At 42.8% G+C, this 23,062-nt stretch overlaps 1 protein-coding gene across 1 annotated transcript in view; it reads left to right on the top strand.

Moving 5' to 3' along the window:
* SIPA1L1 (signal induced proliferation associated 1 like 1) overlaps positions 1–23,062 on the top strand; it is a 347,094-nt gene that overhangs the window by 231,572 nt on the left and 92,460 nt on the right. Inside the window, exons 6-8 of the mRNA XM_060262825.1 lie at positions 1,170–2,957; positions 16,776–16,906; positions 18,338–18,526. Coding sequence (XP_060118808.1) covers positions 1,469–2,957; positions 16,776–16,906; positions 18,338–18,526 — 1,809 coding nt within the window. The 5' untranslated portion in view covers positions 1,170–1,468. The remainder of the gene's footprint in view (positions 1–1,169; positions 2,958–16,775; positions 16,907–18,337; positions 18,527–23,062) is intronic.

Raw genomic sequence — 23,062 nt, 5'->3', positions numbered from 1 at the left:
GACTGAGGCCCCATCCTCTTTGCATTTATTAGGTTGTACCTTGCCAGAAGTACGAGACAGTGTGTGATTGCAATAAAAAAGGCCAACGCCATGCTCAGAATTATTAGGAAGGAAATATAAAACAAATCAGCCAGTATCATAATGCCCCTGAATAAATTGATGGTGCTGCCTCATTTGGAGTACTGTGTACAATTCTGGTCACCACACCTCAAAAAAGATATAGCATTGGGGAAAAGTGCAGAAAAGGGCAACTAGAATGATTAAAAATTTGGAACACTTTCCCTATGAAGAAAGGTTGAAATGCTTGGGGCTCTTTAGCTTGGAGAAACATCGACTGAGGGGTGACATGATAGAGGTTTACAAGATTATGCATGGGATGGAGAAGGTAGAGAAAGAAATACTTTTCTCCCTTTCTCACAATACAAGAACTCGTGGGCATTCAATGAAATTGCTAAGCAGTCGGGTTAGAACTGATAAAAGGAAGTCCATCACCCAAAGGGTGATTAACACGTGGAATTCACTGCCACAGGAGGTGGTGGTGGCTACAAGCATAGCCAGCTTCAAGAGGGGAATGGATACGCATATGGAGCAGAGGTCCATCAGTGGCTATTAGCCACAGCATATTGTTGGCACTCTCTGTCTGGGGCAGTGATGCTCTGTATTCTTGGTTCTTGGGGGTGGGGGCATAGTGGAATGGCTTCTAGCCCCACTGGTGGACCTCTTGATAGCACTTGGGGTTTTTTGCCACTGTGTGACAAAGTGTTGGACTGGATGGGCCATTGGCCTGATCCAACATGGCTTCTCTTATGTTCTTATGAACAGTATTTCTCAGGCTAGTCTTGGAGAAGTTTAAGGGAGCAACAGTAGTCCAGTTCAGCAGCTACTTCCATCAAACACTCAGAATTACATCTGACTTTCCTCAACCCTATGTGTAGTCATGACATCTGTAAGATATTTCTTCATTGAACTGCATGCTGTATATTTTGCTGATTTAGTTTGGAATATTTCTGCAGCTGTTGGTCTTGAAAAAGCTTGTTTGATTTTAAAAAAAAGGTAGCCTGTATTCTTTTGTATCGAAAGCAATAAAATATTGAGAAAAGAGCAGCTGTGCAGAATTTTTCTGCTGTAAATATGTGCATCACCTACATCATCTTCTTTCTTTACTCCAGGTATAAAGTAAGTTTGACATCAGCCATTCAGATCAAAGATTTTTTTTTGGATGTGTGGAAATGTCACGGCATGTGAAAATGGAAGAACTAAGACTGATAAGAAGTTAGCGAACAGGAGTGGTAGCTAAAAGTTACATTTGTGGACCATTTAACCACTACGTTAAATGATCCGAACTGGGATCTCATGCGACCTACATACTTTCTGGAGAATATTCTCCATAAGCAAGTTGTAAATTTGAAAAGCAGAGATGACTTCGTTTTATTCTGGAGCTTGTTAAGAAGAAACACATTTCCCAATAATGACCAGCTTGAAGCGGTCCCAGACAGAAAGGTCTGTTGCTGCTGGACTATCAGAAGGAACTCCTAAAATCCATTCGGATGACTTTTACATGAGACGTTTTAGGTCACAGAATGGCAGCTTGGGATCTTCAGTGATGGCTCCGGTAGGCCCCCCACGCAGTGAAGGGTCTCATCACCTTACATCTACTCCTGGAGTTCCAAAAATGGGAGTTAGAGCAAGGATTGCTGACTGGCCTCCAAGGAAGGAAAATGTCAAAGAAAACAGTAGATCAAGTCAAGAAATGGATACATCAAGTTGCCTTGACAATATGTCCTCAAAAAGTAGTCCTGGGAGTCAGGGGAGCTCTATTAACTTGAATTCTAGTGACTCTGTCATGTTGAAGAGTATTCAAAACACACTTAAAAGCAAAACAAGACAATCTGAGAACTTAGATTCTAGGTTTCTCACACCTGATGGTTACCATAGTTCCCCTAGAAAAGCTCTTCGTAGAATAAGACAGCGTAGTAATAGTGACATTACCATAAGTGAACTTGATGTGGATAGCTTTGATGAATGTATCTCACCCAGTTATAAATCTGGACCATCATTGCACAGGGAATATGGCAGTACCTCATCCATAGATAAGCAGGGTACTTCAGGTGAAAGTTTTTTTGACTTATTAAAGGGTTATAAGGATGAAAAGTCTGACCAGAGAATCCCAGCCACCAGCAAGTTCAGTGAATTCCTTATGGCTAGTGGAAGCAAGGGTTCAGGGTTTTCATTAGATGTTATAGATGGGCCCATCACTCAAAGAGAGAATCTCCGATTATTTAAAGAAAGGGAAAAACCTCTGAAGAGGCGTTCAAAATCAGAGACTGGAGATTCTTCCATTTTTCGAAAGCTGCGTAATGCCAAAGGTGAAGGGGATCTTGGGAAGTCTTCAGACTTAGAGGACAGCAGGTCAGAGGATAGTGTGAAGCCTTGGACTTGTCCAAAGTGTTTTGCCCATTATGATGTTCAAAGTATATTATTTGATTTAAATGAAGTGGTAATTAACAGGCACAATGTTATTAAACGAAGGAATACCACAACTGGAGCGTCCGCTGCTGCAGTTGCATCATTAGCTTCTGGACCATTATCCCATTCTGCAAGTTTCAATTCCCCAATGGGCAGTACAGAGGATCTAAATTCCAAAGGAAGCCTCAATATGGACCAGGGAGATGATAAGAGCAATGATCTTGTAATGAGTTGTCCTTATTTTCGTAATGAGATTGGTGGAGAAGGAGAAAGAAAAATCAGCCTCTCCAAATCTAACTCGGGATCCTTCAGTGGCTGTGAAAGTGCCTCTTTTGAATCTACTCTTAGCTCTCATTGCACAAATGCTGGAGTGGCTGTACTTGAAATACCCAAGGAAAACTTGATGTTATACTTGGACAGAGGGAAAAGATACATTGTTGAACATGTGGATCTCGGTGCATATTATTATCGGAAATTCTTTTATCAGAAAGGTGAGTAGATATACTACCCACGAGAACAAAATTCTACTATTTATTGTTTTTAAAACATTGTTTGGAAATACATAATGTTTCTTGTTTACGCTAATAGTTAATATATAATACAAAAGTATATTTTTAATTGTGTGCAAGAGATATGCAGACTTTATATTTTGGCCAAACTTTTAAACTTTCAAATTTTTGGAATAAATCATCACATAGTCACTCCTTGAGCATTTAGAAAGGATTTCTGTAATTACTAAGAGCCAGCATGGGTTTCTCAAGAACAATGTCCAACAAGTCATGTCCAACATCTCTCTTTTTTTTTTAGAAAGTTGGAGCAGGGAGCACTGGGTGTGTGTGTAGGGGGGAGGTACTTCTTGCATTGTGCAGGGAGTTGGACTAGATGACCCTAGAGCAGGGGTGTTGAACTAGGGTTGCCAAGTCCAATTCAAGAAATATCTGGGGACTTTGGGGGTGGAGCCAGGAGACATTTGGGGTGGAGCCATAAGCAAAGTTGTAACAAGCAGAACTGAACTCCAAAGGGAGTTCTGGCGATCACATTTAAAGGAACCGCACACCATTTAAATGCCTTCCCTACATTAGAAATAATTTATTATTTATTTATTACTTTAAATTTCTATCCCGTCCTCTCCGCAAGCGGACTCAGGGCGGCTAACAACATACATTTTTACAGTTTAACCAATAAAACTACAATTTAAAATTATTTAAAACACTTAAACATTAAAACATTCCATTGCATTTTTGGTGCTGTATCACTATGATATAATTTAACATAAATATAAATGTAAATGGTGATCATGGTACTCTGTAATGGTGTAGAGTGGCAGTTCTCTCCCAAATTAGGTTAGATCTCAAAGACCTGTCGAAACAGTTCGGTCTTACAGGCCCTGCGGAAAGTGGAAAAATCCCGCAGGGCCCTTATGGCCTCTGAGAGAGTATCCCACAATTCTGGAGCTGCCACCGAGAAGGCCCTAGCTCGCGTCTGCCGCAACCTAGCCTCCCTTGGTCCAGGGATGGACAACACATTTTTTGTCCCTGAACGCAGTGCTCTCCGAGGAACGTGTGGGGAAAGGCGGTCCCGCAGATAGACCGGCCCCTGACCATAGAGGGCTTTAAAGGTCAATACCAACACCTTGAAACGGACTCGGAACACAATAGGTAGCCAGTGCAGCTCTCTCAGCACTGGCCGAATGTGTTCCCACTGGGGGAGCCCCATTAGCAGCCGTGCTGCAGCGTTCTACACTAGCTGTAGTTTCCAGGTCAGCGCCAAGGGTAGCCCCATGTAGAGAGCATTACAGTGATCTATTCTTGAGGTGGCATGGATCACCAGTGCTAAGTCGTTGCGCTCCAGGAAGGCGGCCAACTGCCACACCCGCCAAAGATGAAAAAAGGCAGATCTAGTAGTGGCTGCTACCTGGGCCTCCATTGTAAGAGAGGACTCCGGGAGCACACCCAAGCTCTTGACCTTGGGGGCCAGGATTAGTGACACCCTATAACAGCGCGCCTCGCGGTCTCACTGGATTGCTTCTATATGCGGCTTATGGCTACCCCAGCCCCTCTTCAGCCTCAGTTCTTCCTTTTGAATTTTACCTCACGACTATGAAACGCAAGGGGTGGGTGTAATATGGATTTCTAACTACTAGTCTCTTCGGGGGTTTTGTTTGCTTTCAGATGGATATAAACTCAGTTTGTAGGTAGGGGACCACAGCAGCTTTGATAGCTTTCCCAATATACTGGCACCAGAGAACTTTAAAGTAAACCACAGAAATTTATTAACGTACACACACCGTCTTCAACTGGGGAATGGGAAATATATACATGGGCTATATGGTATCTCAAGCAGTTAACAGTTTCTTCGTAGTTCAGGCTTTATAATCTCAATTTCACTTAGGTCTTTCAGGTTTCACAGATCATATAGATTTCACTCTCCAAAACTATTCTAGGTTGGCCTCTCAGATATAATGTGCCAAGTCTCTTAAGTCAACTGGTGTCTCTTCTCCCAGCCCTTCAGACTTCTAGACCCACATCTTTCCCTCAACCACCTCTTTAGCTCTTAAGAGAAGTGTCTCTGTGTCTGTGACCTCTCAGGTCTTTTACTGTGACTCTTCTCTAGTCACACACAGCCCCTTGGCTGTCTTTATAGAGTGAACAGTGAGCTTTGCTTCTCTCGAAGACTCTCCTCAGCTCCTTCTCAGACCAACTGCTCTCTTCAGCAGTCTCCCTCAGACTCCATCTGTCACTAACTGCCCTCAGCCGTTAGCTGTCAATCACCTCTGAGAGTTCCGAGCACTCTAGCCCCCACCCTCAGATCACCTGACGCAGGCTCTATGTGTCCTTAGTTTTCTTGTTAACCTGTTCATTTCCTTCACATGTCCCTTCCCTTCTGAATCATTGCGCAAGGCGAAAGGTCTCAGGCTTTTGCTGAGCAATGGATACATGGGCACACTTAAGTGGGTTACACTCTGTTATAACTTCACAGCTTATGTTATAACACAAAATTCTTAACTATATACTATATACATTTCTTTCATTGAAATCTGCCTCCGTTCCTGAGGACTGGAAGGTAGCAAATGTCACTCCCATCTTTAAAAAGGGTTCCAGAGGAGATCCAGGAAATTACAGGCCAGTCAGTTTGACTTCAATACCGGGAAAGTTGGTAGAAAGCATTATCAAGGACAGAATGAGTAGGCACATTGATGAACATGGGTTATTGAGGAAGGCTCAGCATGGGTTCTGTAAGGGAAGATCTTGCCTCACTAGCCTGTTACATTTCTTTGAGGGGGTGAACAAACATGTGGACAAAGGAGACCCAATAGATGTTGTTTACCTTGACTTCCAGAAAGCTTTTGATAAAGTTCCTCATCAAAGGCTCCTTAGTAAGCTTGAGAGTCATGGAGTAAAAGGACAGGTCCTCTTGTGGATCAAAAACTGGCTGAGTAATAGGAAGCAGAGAGTGAGTATAAATGGGCAGTCTTCGCAGTGGAGGACGGTAAGCAGTGGAGTGCCGCAGGGCTTGGTGCTGGGTCCCATGCTCTTTAACTTGTTCATAAATGATTTAGAGTTGGGAGTGAGCAGTGAAGTGGCCAAGTTTTCAGATGACACTAAATTGTTCAGGGTGGTGAGAACCAGAGAGGATTGTGAGGCACTCCAAAGGGATCTGTTGAGGCTGGGTGAGTGGGCGTCAACGTGGCAGATGCGGTTCAGTGTGGCCAAGTGCAAAGTAATGCACATTGAGGCCAAGAATCCCAGCTACAAATACAAGTTGACGGGGTGTGAACTGGTAGAGACTGACCAAGAGAGAGATCTTAGGGTCGTGGTAGATAACTCACTGAAAATGTCAAGACAGCGTGCATTTGCAATAAAAAAGGCCAACACCATGCTGGGAATTATTAGGAAGGGAATTGAAAACAAATCAGCCAGTATCATAATGCCCCTGTATAAATCGATGGTGCGGTCTCATTTGGAGTACTGTGTGCAGTTCTGGTTGCCGCACCTCAAAAAGGATATTATAGCATTGGAGAAAGTCCAGAAAAGGGCAACTAGAATGATTAAAGGGCTGGAACACTTTCCCTATGAAGAAAGGTTGAAACGCTTGGGACTCTCGCTTGGAGAAACGTCGACTGCGGGGTGACATGATAGAGGTTTACAAGATAATGAATGGGATGGAGAAAGTAGAGAAAGAAGTACTTTTCTCCCTTTCTCACAATACAAGAACTCGTGGGCATTTGATGAAATTGCTGAGCAGAAAGGTTAAAACGGATAAAAGGAAGTACTTCTTCACCCAAAGGGTGATTAACATGTGGAATTCACTGCCGCAGGAGGTGGTGGCGGCCACAAGCATAGCCACCTTCAAGAGGGGTTTAGATAAAAATATGGAGCAGAGGTCCATCAGTGGCTATTAGCCACAGTGTGTGTGTGTGTGTGTGTGTGTGTGTGTGTGTGTATATATATATAAAAATTTGCCACTGTGTGACACAGAGTGTTGGACTGGATGGGCCATTGGCCTGATGTAACATGGCTTCTCTTACGTTCTTATATTCTTATTCTTATTCATGTATACGTACTAATATCTTCAATAAAGTTACAATACAAACAAACTTTTCAGAATTTACATTCGTCTCGACAGTGCATCCGCAATTACATTTTGCTTTCCAGGGATATGCTGTATGTCAAAATTGTAATCCTGGAGCTGTAAACTCCATTTTATTAGTTTACTGTTTGTATCCTTCACCTGGTTTAACCATTTCAGGGGAGAATGATCTGTACATAGTGTAAACTTTCTTCCCCATAGGTATGGTTTTAACTTTCCTATTGCCCATACAATTGCTAAACATTCCTTTTCAATCACTGAAAGGTGTTGCTCTCGGTCTAACAATTTTCTACTTAAATACAGAATTGGATGGTATTGTCCTTCCTCTCCCTGTTGACTTAATGTTGCACCTATCCCAACATTAGATGCGTCAGTAAAGAGGGTAAACTCCTTGGAAAACTCTGGAGTTCTTAACACTGGTTCAGTGGTCAAAACCACTTTCAGTTGTTCATAAGCTTTTTGACACTCTGCATTCCAGTTTACTGGATCAGGGTTCTTCTTCTTTGTGCACTCGCATAGCGGTGCTGCTATCACGCTAAACTCAGGTATAAATCTTCTGTAGTATCCTACTACGCCCCAAAATGCTCTAATTTGTTTCTTTGTTTGGGGTCTGGGCCACTCGTGTATGGCTTGCACCTTTCCCCAATCTGCTTTTATCTTACCTCCTCCTAGCACATGCCCTAAATACTTAATCTGGGCCATGGCTAGCTGACACTTAGATGCTTTGATGGTGAGACCTGCATCTTTTACTTGTTGTAACACAATGGCCACATGCTGCAAATGTTCTTTCCATGTAGCACTGTAAACAGCAATATCATCAATATATGCTAGAGCAAATTCCTTAAGTCCCAATAACATCTTATCGATCAATCTTTGGAACGTGGAGGGAGCGTTCCTTAACCCAAATGGTAATACTGTAAACTCAAAAGAGTCCCTCTTTGGTTACAAAAGCTGTTTTCTGCTTATCTTTAGGATCCATGGCTACCTGCCAATAACCTTTTGTTAAGTCTAAAGTGATAATAAAATTGGCAGCTCCAATTGTCTCGACCAACTCATCTATGCGAGGCATTGGATATACATCAGGTACTGTAATCTTATTTAATCTTCTGTAGTCCACGCAAAACCTTATGGTTTTGTCCGGTTTGGGTACTAGGACTACAGGTGAGGCCCACGGACTTTCCGATGGTACAATCAAACCCAAATTCAACATTTCTTCTACCTCCTGCTGTACATACTTGGCATTCGGGCCGGTCACTCTATACGGTTGGAGTGCTACAGGCTGCGAATCCCCTGTGTCAATCCTGTGACATGCTAGGTTTGTTTTACCTGGTACATTTGAAAAAATCGTTTGGTACCTTCCCAATATGACTTGTAATTGGCCTCTTTGTTCTCCAGTAAGAGAAGGGGCGAACTGAACCTCATTGATGGTAACTTCCTGGGATTCCCCCCCCCCCAACCCAACAATTCAGTTCCCACACACATTCCCATTTTAGCTATTAAAACCAAATTACCTCCATCAAAATAAGGCTTTAACATGTTTACATGGAATACTTTACATTGTTCACCATTCTCACTTAGATTTACTATATAGTTCACGTTGGAAACCTTATGGGTGATGGTATAAGGTCCCTCCCAGGCCACATCTAACTTGTTCTTCTTCCTGGGCTTCAAAACCAGTATTCTGTCTCCTGGCTTGAACTCTCTGTCTCTGGACTTGGAGTCGTACCACTGTTTCTGCCGTCGTTGCGATCTTCTCATGTTGTCTGCAGCAGCCGTCCTCACCTCCTGCAGATGCTGTTGCAGTTTGTATAGGTAAGAGATGACATCTGTCTCCTGGATGTCCTCGTTCCCGGACCACGCCTCTTTCAGAACATCAAGGGGTCCTCTGGCTTGTCTTCCATACAATAGTTCAAATGGGCTGAACCCGGAACTTTCTTGGGGTACCTCCCTGTACCCGAAGAGCAGGTGTTGCAACCGCTGGTCCCAATCGTTGGGATGCTTATATGCATAGGTTTTCAGCATATGGTTTAGGGTGCCATTAAAGCTTTCATTTAGTCCATTTGCTTGTGGATGGTATGCCGTTGTGGTCACATGCCGGATCCCACAAGCTCTCAACAATTCTTGCATCACATTTGACATGAATGTGGTGCCTAAATCAGTCACCATCTCTTTCGGAAAACCCAATCTTGCAAACACATTCAGCAGGGCTTCCGCCACGGTTTTAGCCTCAATGTCCTTAAGTGGAACTGCTTCTGGAAACTTAGTGGCATAGTCTACGATGGTAAGGATGTACTTGTTTCCCCTTCTGGTCACTCTGGAGATAGGACCAACGATATCTACTCCTATCTTCCCAAAGGCTTCTGTGACTATAGGAACTGGTTGTAATAGACCTTTGGTTTTATCTAGGGTTTTCCCCACCAATTGGCAGGCCTGACACGATTTACAAAAAGCCCTTATGTACTTGCCCATATTTGGCCAAAAGAACCGTTCTTGCACTCGGTCCCTTGTCTTATTGATGCCAAGGTGAGAGGCCATGGGTGATGCATGAGCCAAATCCAACACTTGCATCCTATACTTTCTTGGCAGGACTAATTGCTTCTTTCTTTCCCATACTACGTTATGTTTTCTTTTTAATGCTACTCGGTATAGCTTTTGGTCTGTCACTTTAAATTGCACGGATGTTCAATTGTGATCTCAGTATCACTCACCCCAGCTCTCTGCCATAGTTCTTTCAGGCTGTCATTCTGTTGCTGTTCTCTGAGGAATTCCGCAGCAGGGATGGTCTGCAACACTGTTTCCTCTTCTTGGTTTGCTGTACCAACACATCAGCTGCTGGTTCTGGCTTGCTTCTCTTAACAATATTTAATGGATTAGCTTGCTGTCTCTTTAATTCAGAAGCTAAATCATTGCCTACTAAAAGCGAGGTGCCTATATCATTTAGGACTCCTACTACCCAATCGCCTTGGAACTCTTTGTACTTGATTGGAACTGCTGCTAGGGCCACTTCAAATGCAGGTCCTCTATTGCCTTTTATGGTGTATGATTTCCCTGGTAAATACTGATGACTTTGTACTAGGCTTGGCTGTATCAGGGAAACCTGCGCCCCTGTGTCTCTATACGCCTTGACTTCCTGGTCATTTACTGTCACAGTCTCAGTATACTCCTCACTCAAGCCTTCCTGCACCTTCCATACTTTCAGAACACTAGTGGGTTTTTCTGGTGGTGTGTTCTCTGGAAGTGAGGGTTTTGTATCTGCCTCTTGCTTTAGGTACTGCACCACTTTAACTGTCTTATTTGGTGGTGTCTTTTTCCCTTTGTCCTTCCTTGAACAGGATCTAGCATAATGCCCTATTTCTCGGCATTGGAAACAAGCAGCCTCAGTCTTTTTATATGGAGGTGGACTGTACCGCCTTGCAGGGTTATTGTTACTCGCCCCAGACTTTTCTGGAGAGTTCCAGACTCGGGGTTTTTTATTTGGAGCAGTCCACATTGATTTCCCTAGATCTGATTCAATCTCATCTAGAATCACAGCTGCTTCTTCTACTGTTTTCAATCTCTTATCTCTCAGAACCCACCTATACTGAGAGGGGACTTGGTTATAAAACTGTTCCGAGCCCACTAAATTTTTTAAGTCTTCTAAGGTGGAAACTTTACTCCCTTCTACCCATCTGTTCAGGGCTCTGTCTAACCGACAACCTAGTTGAGAGTATGTTTCTCCAGGCTTCCTTCTGATTTCTCTGAATTTTTTCCTACTTTGCTCTGCTGTTAAACCGAAGCGGACTCTGACTCTTTCCTTGTATAATTGATAGTCAGAGGTCTCCTCTTCCCTCAGTTCAGAGTATATTTCACTCACCTCTCCACAAATCTGAGGTCTTAAATAAATCATTCTATCCTCATCAGTAACTTTTAAATCTTTACAGGTCCTTCAAAATTAAATAAAAAAGCTTCTACATCATCCCCTTTTTGATACTTGGGGAATTTCTTTTGTTCAACTGTGAGGCACCTTTCACTTCTAGTGTCACGTTGAAACTCTGGCCTCGCCTGAATCTCCTGGAGTTTCAAACTGTACGTTTTTTCCTCATGTTCTCTCTCTTTTTCCCTTTCTCTGTGTTTTCTCTCTCTATCTTCTCTTTCTACTTCCAGCCTAGCCATTTGTATTTCTTTTTCTCTCTCTGCTTGAATTTTGGCCATTTGTATTTCTCTCTCTCTTTCTGCTTCCCTTTCTCTATGTTCTCTCTCTCTCTCTTCTCTTTCTACTTGATTTTGACCATTTGAATTTATTTTTCTGATTCTATTCTGGCCAATTCCAACCGCATTTTCATAGCCTCCATGCTTTGACTAAGATTCTCCTCAGGAATCTCTTCTTGTGTCTGCCCATCCCCAGTGGCTGTGGTAGTTCTCTTAGGAGGAGCCATTTCTGACAGGAATTTTTCAAAAAAACTTTCTTAATTCTTTTACTGCAGTGTCCCTCTACTTTTTGTGTGTCCTAGTGACACTTATTTTGGGGTTTTTCCTCGAAATCCTGACGCTGGCAACCACTTATAACTGGATCGCTTCTATATGCAGCTTATGCCCCAGCCCCTTCAGCCTCAGTTCTTCCTTTTGAATTTTACCTCACGACTATGAAATGCAAGGGGTGGGTGTAATATGGATTTCTCACTACTAGTCTCTTTGGGGGTTTTGTTTGCTTTCAGACTGATATAAACTCAGTTTGTAGGTAGGGGACCACAGCAGCTTTGATAGTTTTCCCAATATACTGGCACCAGAGAACTTTAAATTAAACCACAGAAATTTATTAACATACACACACCGTCGTCAACTGGGGAATGGGAAATATATACATGGGCTATATGGTATCTCAAGCAGTTAACAGTTTCTTTGTAGTTCAGGCTTTATAATATCAATTTCGCTTAGGTCTTTTGGGTTTCACAGATCATATAGATTTCACTCTCCAACACTATTCTAGGTTGGCCTTTCGGGTATAATGTGCCAAGTCTCTTAAGTTGACTGGTGTCTCTTCTCCCAGCCCTTCAGACTTCTTTCCCTCAACCACCTCTTTAGCTCTTAAGAGAAGTGTCTCTGTGTCTGTGACCTCTCAGGTCTTTTACTGTGACTCTTCTCTAGTCACACACAGCCCTTTGGCTGTCTTTATAGAGTGAACAGTGAGCTTTGCTTCTCTCGAAGACTCTCCTCAGCTCCTGTCTCAGCTCCTTCTCAGACCAACTGCTCTCTTCAGCAGTCTCCCTCAGACTCTGTCTGTCACTAACTGCCCTCAGCTGTTAGCTGTCAATCACCTCTGAGAGTTCAGAGCACTCTGGCCCCCACCCTCAGATCACCTGATGCAGGCTCTATGCGTCCTTAGTTTTCTTGTTAACCTGTTCATTACTGTCACACACCCCATCAAGAGCCGGCAGAGGGATCTCCCCCCCTGGACCACCCCGACTCAGATAGATAACCTCCGTCTTCATCGGATTCAACTTCAACCGACTCAGCCTGAGCCAAGATGCTATGGCTTGAAGAGCCAGGTCTAGATTTTCCGGGGTACAGTCAGAGTGACCACCCATCAATAGATAGAGCTGGGTGTCATCTGCATATTGGTGACATCCCAGCCCATACCTCCTGGCAATCTGGGCAAGGGGGTGCATATAGATAACATCGGGGACAGAACCGCACCCTGTGGCACACCACATATAAGTGGGTGCCTTTGGAATGATTCTTCCCCTAACACCACCCTTTGTCCCCGATCTTGAAGGAAAGAGGCTAACCACTGTAAGGCAGACCCCTGAATCCCCACGTTGGCAAGGTGGCTAGTCAGTAGCTGATGGTCAACCGTATCAAATGCGGCTGACAGATCTAATAATAACAGCACCGCTGAGCCGGCCCGATCCAGATGTCGCATGAGGTCATCTATGAGGGCGACTAGAACCATCTCCGTCCCGTGACCTGGTTGGAAGCCGGACTGGAATGGATCCAGTGCGGAAGTGTCATCTAGGAATCCCTGTAGCTGAGTTGCCACTGCCCGCTCTATGACCTTACCCAGAAAGGGAAGGTTTGATACCGGCCGATAGTTCACCAATACAGCCGGATCTGCAGATGGTTTTTTCAAGAGGGGACGGACCACCGCCTCTTTAAGAGGTGTGGGAAAGATCCCTTCTACCAGTGATCTGTTAACAATACCCTGTAGTGGCTCACGTAACAGCGCCTGGCTAGCTTTTATAAGCCAGGATGAGCACGGATCCAACCCACAGGTCGTAGGGTGCACAGCGAAAAGGATCCTATCAACTTCCTCCAGGCTGAGTGAATTGAAGGAGTCCAGAATTGGACCAGAAGACACACTCGGTGCCTCAAGTTCTTTCACTGTTTCAATTATGGCGGGGAGGTCGTGTTGGAGCGACGAGACCTTATCTGCGAAAAAACTCACAAAAGCCTTGCAGCCAATTTCCAATTCTCTGACGTTTGGTTTACCTTGCGGTAAAACTGTTAATGTTAATTAAGGATAGGGGCATCTTCTTTTGGGGCCCCCTGGTCCAGTCTTTTTGAAACTTGGATCGTATTTTGAGGTCAGTCATATGAACATATCCTTCCTGTCATATGAACATATGAAGCTGCCTTATACTGAATCAGACCCTGGGTCCATCAAAGTCAGTATTGTCTTCTCAGACTGGCAGCGGCTCTCCAGGGTCTCAAGCTGAGGATTTTCATGCCTACTTGCCTGGACCCTTTCTAGTTGGAGATGCCAGGGATTGAACCTGGGACCTTCTGCTTCCCAAGCAGATGCTCTACCACTGAGCCACCGTCCCTCCCCAAGTTTGGCCTGTAGAGTAGATCTCCTTTCCCCCAGGCAGCCTAAAACCTATTGGAAAGGGCTTCACTTAGTCATTAAATGCTATGCTGAAAATGTGGTGCCTCTACCTAAAAAAATAGCCCCTCCAGAGCCCCAGATGTCCCCAGATCAATTCTCCATTATTGCCTATGGGAATCGATCTCCATAGGGAATAATAATAATAATAATAATAATAATAATAATAATAATAATAATAATAATAATAAATTTATTTTTGTATCCCGCCCTCCTCCACCAAAGGCAGGCTCAGGGCGGCTCACAGGTGCCCAGCAGACATAAAGTGCCCAGCAGACATTTCATTCCCCCCCACACACACATTTCTGATGACTCTGAAGCAGGGGAGGACCTGCTCCCACCTGGGGATTGGCATCTCTACTCACGAGTTGCTGAACTTCCTACTTCTTCAAAGTAACACAGAGCAACCAACCTCTGAAAAGATTGTGCAACCAACGAAGGGTCTCAGCTGCTCCCCCACCCCCCTTCAGCCTTAAAGACGCAGACGCAGCATCCCAAGAAGGAAGCCTTTCCGAGTTGAGTCTGAAGTTGGAGGTGGAAAGGCACATGGGGACTGTGGGGGTGGGGCTTCCCCCGCCAGCCAGGAAGGAGCCTGGGAAAGCAGGAGAACCCCCACTGGAACCTGGGGATTGGCAAGCCTATGTTGAACTCATTTGTTATGAGGGCCGGATCAGACATAAATGAGACCTCGTTGGGCCGGGTCAGGCCGTGTTAGGCCGGACCATGTGTGTACCTATTTAAGATTAAGTAGCAGAGATATAAACTTTTTAAAGGACACAGACAAACACAATAAAAGCTTTTTTAAAAAAAAAACACCTTAAAATAACACTTGCTTAAAACATTAGCACTTGTTGGTCTTAAAGGTGCTTTCTTTGCATTTCTCCCATGGGATCCAGGGAATTGGGCAAAGGAAGCTCTGGCTTTTTCCCTCCCTCCCCATGGGATCAGAAGGGGGAGGAGCCTCAGCCAATGGAGGAAATAGAGGTTTTTGTCTGTAGCTTCTGTGTGATTGAGCAAGCCTTGCAAAGCAAACTGAGATGCAGAAGGAAGCAAGAGAGAGGGAGAAGGAAGCAGACAAGAGCCAGTTGCTCGGGGACCTGATAGGAGCCCTCCAGGGGCCTGATTCAGCCCGCAGGCTGCATGTTTGACACTCCTGCCCTAGAGGTACCTTTCAACTTTATGATTCTGTGAAGCTTGTCTAGATAAATAAAATGAAAAAACAAAACAAACACAGAAAGATTCTACAAAGACAATATTACTGTCCAGTAATAGTGCCCAGTTAACTGGCAGTTTTAGCTAACTGGCATCCTGTTCTGCCTCTAATTGCCTTCAGCGAGAGCAGGAGGAACAAGCCATGAGTGCTGCTATCTTGTGCTGATGCCAAGCAAGCAACACCCATGCTGGAAGCAAGCTGGGATACCCTGCCTGCTCCTCCGTTGCAGCGGAGAAACAGGCAGCACATCCCGGGTAGGTCCTGGCTAGGACTGAAGAAGAGAAGAAATTGGATTTATACTACACCCTTAACTACCCAAATGAGTCTCAGAGTGTCTTACAATTTCCTTTGCGTTCCCTTCCCCTCCCCTCAGCAGACACTCTGTGAGGTAGGTGAAGCTGAGAGAGCTCATCCAGAACTTTTTCTTGAGAGGAACACCTCTGCAAGAACTTGTGACTGACTCAAGGTCATATCAGCAGGTGCATATGGAGGAGTGGGGAATCAGGCCTGGTTATCCCAGATAATAGCCTGCATACTTAATCACTACACCAAACTGGCATGAGAGGGCTGAGCAGGCAGTGTGTCCCAGCCATGTCTGGTCATGGCTGCCAACTACAAAGCGCTACTGTGTTGTGAAAGCTTGGTTAAACAGCATATTGGATTAACTAGCAACCCCAGTTTCCCATGGATGTTGGTTAACAAAGCTTTAATGTATTAGGAGCAGAGGGATAAAGATATTTTGCTCTAGGTATTTAAAAAGAAATAGTTTTAGAAATAGTTTAGAACTGCATGAGAACACACATTTTAAGACTGTTGTATAATTTCAAAGAAAATATATTCAATTCATGATGAAGTTGTTATGCCAATAAAAGTTGTTGGAATTGGAATTGGATACAGGTTTTTTTTTAATCAGATAATATTTCTCCTTCCAGAATAGTGATAGTAGAATAGTATCCATGCCTAGATGACAGTGCCTCAAAAGAGAGGGAGAACCTTGGTCTAGTCATAAGGTCAAAAGTAGGTGGGCTGAATGGGTACTACATGTGAAATATTGTGCTGTACTGATGTGGAAATCTTGGAGTGAAACTATTTAACTTTTATATTAAATTATGTATTGTTATTTGATAATGTAGCTTTTTCATTCTGTTTTGTGATCTTCCCTGAGCCCTCTTGCGGGGAGAGTGGAAAATAAATTTAAATAATAAATAAATAAATGTGAACCAAGTAGTTGTAGCCTGCAGCCACCCTGAAGTTGTAGTGGATGAAATTTCACTGCATTCTCAAGAGTTGCTGCCTGCTGCATGTGTGAGTGACTGCTTGGTTGACATGTTACAGTTTGCCCATGTTTAAGTATGTGCCAATGGATGTGACTGCTGGCATGTAAAACCGAATTATTTGTCATGAGCTTGTTCTATGACTTTAAATTAGCAATTACTGTGTTAACAATTTACCGTGGTGAATCTGCATGCATAGACTGAATACATATTGGAAATGTTCTCAATGTATTGTTTTTAATTTTGTAACTGGCCTTGGATCTTAGAGAGAAATGCAAACTGTAAAAAATATAGTGTTTCATGGAAATGTAAAATACTGAATGTTTACCCAAGATTTAAAATTATATAATTTTTCACTCTTTCTACATCCAAGAACACTGGAACTATTTTGGGGCAGATGAGAACCTTGGTCCAGTAGCTGTTAGTATCAGAAGAGAAAAACCTGAAGAAATCAAAGAAAATGGGTCTCAGTATAACTACCGTATCATTTTCAGAACTAGTGAGGTAAGCAATCTGTGGACAGTAAAAGTCTGAAAAATATTTGACCAGGGTTTTTCATCCTTGTGTTTGGAAAGTTTCTTAAGAAGTAAAGTCAAAGCCTATGCAAACCTAGTGACGTTTTTTAAAATGCAAGACTGAGATTCCAGTATGGGAACTGTATATACTTGCACAGATCTGATGTGAGACACTGAAGACCTAAACTGAACATGACATTGAGGATAACAAATCTGGTCATAGATTTCAAACTTGTCAATATTTAAGTGATCTACACCATACATGATCTAGCAAACACTTTAGCAAGCTTAACAGATTTTGAAAGAAAAGAGTTTATTATGACTACATTTTGAATCAGGATCTTGATTTGGGGTCTTGGAAGGTTACATCTGCCCCGACCTGGAGGGCCCAGGCTAGCCCAATCTCATCAGATCTTGGAAGCTAAACAGGCTCAGCCTTGGTTAGTACTTGGATGGAGACCTCCAGAAAATCCAGAGTTGTTGCTTAGAGGCAGGCAATAGCAAGCCACCTCTGTTTTTGTCTCTTGCCTTGAAAACCCTATAGGGTCACCATATGTTTCTGTCCTGCTTGCAGCACAGTGGCTAAAAATATAATTACAGTATCCCCTACAGGTTCAGAAAGGAGAAGACAAAAGGAATACCACTCTTCTTAATAATACAGTGTTACTCTACAGTTTTAGGATTGTATCCTAATGAGGGGAGAAGAGAGCGTACTCATGGCTACTGAACATATTCCTGCGCCATTATATAATTTGGCATTTGCCTTTATCATAGAAAGCTGCTATGGTTTCCTTCATCATTTTATGCTGAACAGTGGCCAGTTAACACTGTAAGTCAGCTTGGAAATGAAATGCACTGCAAGTGTGTTTTCTTTCACAAGATCTAACAGTAGATACAACAGCTGTCTCATCTGTATACTATGCCAGAAACACACACACACAGCAGTCATCTGAGCAACTCTTAACAGAAGCAATATGGTTTAAAACAAACAGATACCTATTTCATGAAGATGGAATGCTTAACTGTTAGACTTGTTGACCTTCAGAGTTTTTTTTTAAGTAATCAACGCTTGTTTGCATGTTACTTGGAAAGGAGCAAGAAGTAAATGTGAAGCAGTTTGTGCCTCTGCTTCCCATTCTTCTAGCTAGCAAACTTACATACCTTTCCACCAGCATGGTGCACAAATTCACTATGTGTAATGCACTGCAGGAAGGTATTTCTTCTGTCTTCAGATACAGGTGTTGAAACATGAAAAGTAAATGCCTAAAATAATAATTTATATGGTGGCTTTGCTGCTTTGCTGTAAAGTTTGAAAGTGCTTCAGTTCAAAGCAAACTGTCCAGGAATTCTGTTCGTTCATCTTTGGATTGCTGACCTGTTTCCTTGTTCTCTTTGTTAGTATATAACTTTTGTTTCCTAGCTTACAACACTGAGAGGTTCTGTCTTGGAGGATGCAATACCTTCAACTGCAAAGCACTGCACAGCCAGAGGATTACCCTTGAAAGAAGTGCTTGAGCATGTGATTCCAGAACTGAATATTCACTGCCTGAGGTTGGCCTTCAATACTCCCAAGGTCACAGAACAACTTATGAAACTGGATGAACAAGGGGTAAGGACTAACTACCAAATCTGTATCTTTTAATGGACAAGCATTACAACATAAGCCTATGTATGAACTCTGGTTTGTTCATTCTGCTATATTGACATATTTCCCAGTGGGAAGATCTAAAACAACCCACCATATCTGTGCTGAACACCACAAAATGAAGCAACATGTTTGCCTGACAACTTGAGAAAAAGGGAGAGGTGGTTGCTGTCAAAGAGAATTATGCAAACTTGGGAGTTAAAGTTTCAAGAAATACAGAGTTTTACGTGGAAAATTGTTACCAGGATTATTAGCATTTTATGACTAACTTATATATATGGTTAGCTTTGTTAGCGAGTAGGGGTTCTTATAAAAATTATATTAAAATAATTATATAAAATTATGCCAATATACCAATATAAAAATGTTGTTCATGAAACATTACTCTGCCTTTGAAAACTTTTTGGAAACTTCAGTTGGTCCAAAAATGCAGTAGCCAGGTTATTGTCAGAGGTTGGTTTCAGAGACTGTATGACTTCTGTACCTACCCGTTTGTTTCTGGGCACAATTTAGTTTCTTATTTTTGAAGTTCTAAATGTCTTGAGGCTAGAGAACCTGAAGGACTGCATCCATCCATATTGTCCAGCCCACCAGTTAAGATCCTCTTCTGATCTCTGTGCCTCTGTATTCTGAAGTGAGGCAGGTGGCAACCTGAGACTATGCCTTTTCGGTGGTGGCACCTCTTCTTAAGAATGCCCTCCTTTATGAAACTTACCTGTTAGCTACAACATTCCTTTTTATCCAGGCATTTACCTGAGATCAAGAGCCCCATAACGCAGAGTGTTAAAAGCTTCAGTACTGCAGTCCTAAGCTCTGCTCATGACCTGAGTTCTTAAGAATGCCCTCCTTTATGAAACCTACCTGTCAGCTACAACATTCCTTTTTATCCAGGCATTTACCTGAGATCAAGAGCCCCATAACGCAGAGTGTTAAAAGCTTCAGTACTGCAGTCCTAAGCTCTGCTCATGACCTGAGTTCTTAAGAATGCCCTCCTTTATGAAACCTACCTGTCAGCTACAACATTCCTTTTTATCCAGGCATTTACCTGAGATCAAGAGCCCCGTGACGCAGAGTGTTAAAAGCTTCAGTACTGCAGTCCTAAGCTCTGCTCACGACCTGAGTTCAATCCCCGGTGGAAGCTGGGTTCTCAGATAGCTGGCTCGAGGTTGACTCAGCCTTCCATCCTTCCGAGGTTGGTAAAATGAGTACCCAGCTTGCTGGGGGAAAAGTGTAGATGACTGGGGAAGGCAATGGCAAACCACCCCATAAAAAGTCTACCATGAAAACATTGTGAAAGCAATGTCACCCCAGAGTTGGAAACGACTGGTGCTTGCACAGGGGACCTTTCCTTTCCTTACCTGAGATGTTTTATGGTTTGTTTGAGGCCTGAGAACCATTTTATCTGCATCATTTTAGGCTGCTTGATGTTTATTTTATGCTGCTATTAAGCCAGGACTTGTTTTAATGGTGTCAGCTTGTTTTTATACTGTCAGATTATTTCAGTGGCTTACTTAATGGCTTTCTTTTAACAGTTTTGTTTTACTGTTTCAGCTGTAAGCTGCCTTGAGTAGTTCTCTGGAGAGGCATGTATATTTCTAAATAAATTAGCCAATTAATAAATTAATGATATAGCATTCAGTTTAGCTTTTTAACTACTTTTGTAGATCCTAGATGCAGCCATTTGTACTCTCCACCATTTGTGGAGAGCCAGTTTGGTGTAGTGGTTAAGTGTGCGGACTCTTATCTGGGAGAACCGGGTTTGATTCCCCACTCCTCCACTTGCACCTGCTGGAATGGCCTTGGGTCAGCCATAGCTCTGGCAGAGGTTGTCCTTGAGAGGGCAGCTGCTGGGAGAGCCCTCTCCAGCCCCACCCACCTCACAGGGTGTTTGTTGTGGGGGAGGAAGGTAAAGGAGATTGTGAGCCGCTCTGAGACTCTTCGGAGTGGAGGGCGGGATATAAATCCAATATCTTCTTCTTCTTCTTCTACTAAGAGGGCATAAAAAGGAATGAACATTTGTCCTGCCTTCCATTGGCTTATGTGTGTTGAGCTTTACGGTTTCAGGTGGGTAGCTGTGTTGGTCTGAAGCAATACAACAAAGTTTGAATCCTTGGCACCTTTAAGACCAACAAAGTTTAATTCTGGGTATAAGTTTTTTGTGTTTGCATAGTTCATCAGATGAAACCTTATACCCAGAGTTAAACTTTTTTGTGCTTTACAGTGAAATTGCAAGGTTCAGTTCAAGCTATTTCAATTTCAGTAGCTAAAGATGTATACCTAGAGAATGTGTGGAACTGTCTGGAATAATACGCAAAACCAGAAACACCAGTGGGCACAGTATATGTGCAGGTTGAGCATATTGCAGCTATAGTGACAGAAATAAGAGTTGAAATGTGTTCTACGAGCAAAAGGAACATAAAGTGAGGGTGAGCAGTGAAGTGGCCAAGTTTGCGGATGACACAAAATTGTTCAGGGTGGTGAGAACCAGAGAGGATTGTGAGGAACTCCAAAGGGATCTGTTGAGGCTGGGTGAGTGGGCATCAACGTGGCAGATGCGGTTCAATGTGGCCAAGTGCAAAGTAATGCACATTGGGGCCAAGAATCCCAGCTACAAATACAAGTTGATGGGGTGTGAACTGTCAGAGACTGACCATGAGAGAGATCTTGGGGTCATGGTAGATAATTCACTGAAAATGTCAAGACAGTGTGCGTTTGCAATAAAAAAGGCCAACGCCATGCTGGAAATTATTAGGAAGGGAATTGAAAACAAATCAGCCAGTATCATAATGCCCCTGTATAAATCGATGGTGCGGTCTCATTTGGAGTACTGTGTGTAGTTCTGGTCGCTGCACCTCAAAAAGGATATTATAGCATTGGAGAAAGTCCAGAAAAGGGCAACTAGAATGATTAAAGGGCTGGAACACTTTCCCTATGAAGAAAGGTTGAAACGCTTAGGGCTCTTTAGCTTGGAGAAGCGTCGACTGCAGGGTGACATGATAGAGGTTTACAAGATAATGCATGGGATGGAGAAAGTAGAGAAAGAAATACTTTTCTCCCTTTCTCACAATACAAGAACTCGTGGGCATTCCATGAAATTGCTGAGCAGAAAGGTTAAAACGGATAAAAGGAAGTACTTCTTCACCCAAAGGGTGATTAACATGTGGAATTCACTGCCACAGGGGGTGGTGGCGGCCACAAGCATAGCCACCTTCAAGAGGAGGTTAGATAAAAATATGGAGCAGAGGTCCATCAGTGGCTATTAGCCACAGTGTGTGTGTGTGTGTGTGTATGTGTATATGTATAATATATATATATATATACACACACACATATATATATATATATATATATATATATATATATATATATATATATATACACACACACATATATATATATATATATATATATATATATATATATATATATATATATATACACACACACATATATATATATATATATATATATATATATATATATATATATATACACATATACACACACACACACACACATATCTCCCAGTGCATTAAATGCTGACTTTATGGGTTTCTTTTTGAGTCAGGATCTTCCTAGTTTTACTTCAGACATCTTTCCACCCCCTCCACCTAACACCTACTTTTTTTTTGTACCAATATCATCACCTTTTCATCAAGTGAATATTAAATTTTCTGCTTATGGTTGGAATTGGAAAACTGATATTGGCTACAGTGCAAGGTACTTTCATTGTTTAACTGGGTACCTGTGTGTTCCTGTAGAAATCACATTTGTGGAGGGGGGGAATCTATGACAGTAGCCATATTAGTCTGTTGATGTTAAAATAGCAAGAATCCTGTGGCGCTTTAAAAACTGAAACACTTTATTGCGGCACAAGTTTTTGTGGGAGCCTACTAAAAGGAGTTGGGCAGATCATCTATCCGATTTGATATGGCCTATGAATATGATGTTTCTGCCTGCTCTTCCCTTGTAAGATGAAAAGTGTTCTTCCTCAGGGTTGAAGGCTAGTATACTATAGTAAAGCCAGGGTAGGAACAGGAGTGCACTGCATGATACATGCATCCTACACACCTCTGTTACAGTACTTTGAAAGCCAAGGCTGAGGGGAGAACTAGCAGGGTGTTCAGTGGGGTAAGGGGAACACATTTTCAGCCTCCTTGCTGGCCCAAGAATGGCCACAGGTAGAAGGAATGGAATTTGCTTTCACTTTTAAGCCTTCAGCTATGTAGCATTGCCAGCCTCCAGGTGGGTCTGAAGTTCTCTTGGAGTTATAAATGATTTCCAAACTACAGAGATTAGTTCCTCTGGAGGAAATGGTATTGGACTATTGTGCCTGATTCGAAAAGCACAACTGCTGGAGCAGACATTGATGTGATCAGGCTTTCTTTTCTCTTTTAACAGCAATGGCCTTGGTAAATCTGGGGAAATCTTTTGTTGTGTCATGGTGCTCCATTTATTGTGATATGCTGACTGCTGTGTTTAATTTCAAATGAAGTAGAA

This window comes from Heteronotia binoei, chromosome 21 (genome assembly GCF_032191835.1).
Source record: "Heteronotia binoei isolate CCM8104 ecotype False Entrance Well chromosome 21, APGP_CSIRO_Hbin_v1, whole genome shotgun sequence".
Classification (NCBI taxonomy): Eukaryota; Metazoa; Chordata; class Lepidosauria; order Squamata; family Gekkonidae; genus Heteronotia; species Heteronotia binoei.
This window is presented reverse-complemented; position numbering and strand designations above follow the sequence as displayed.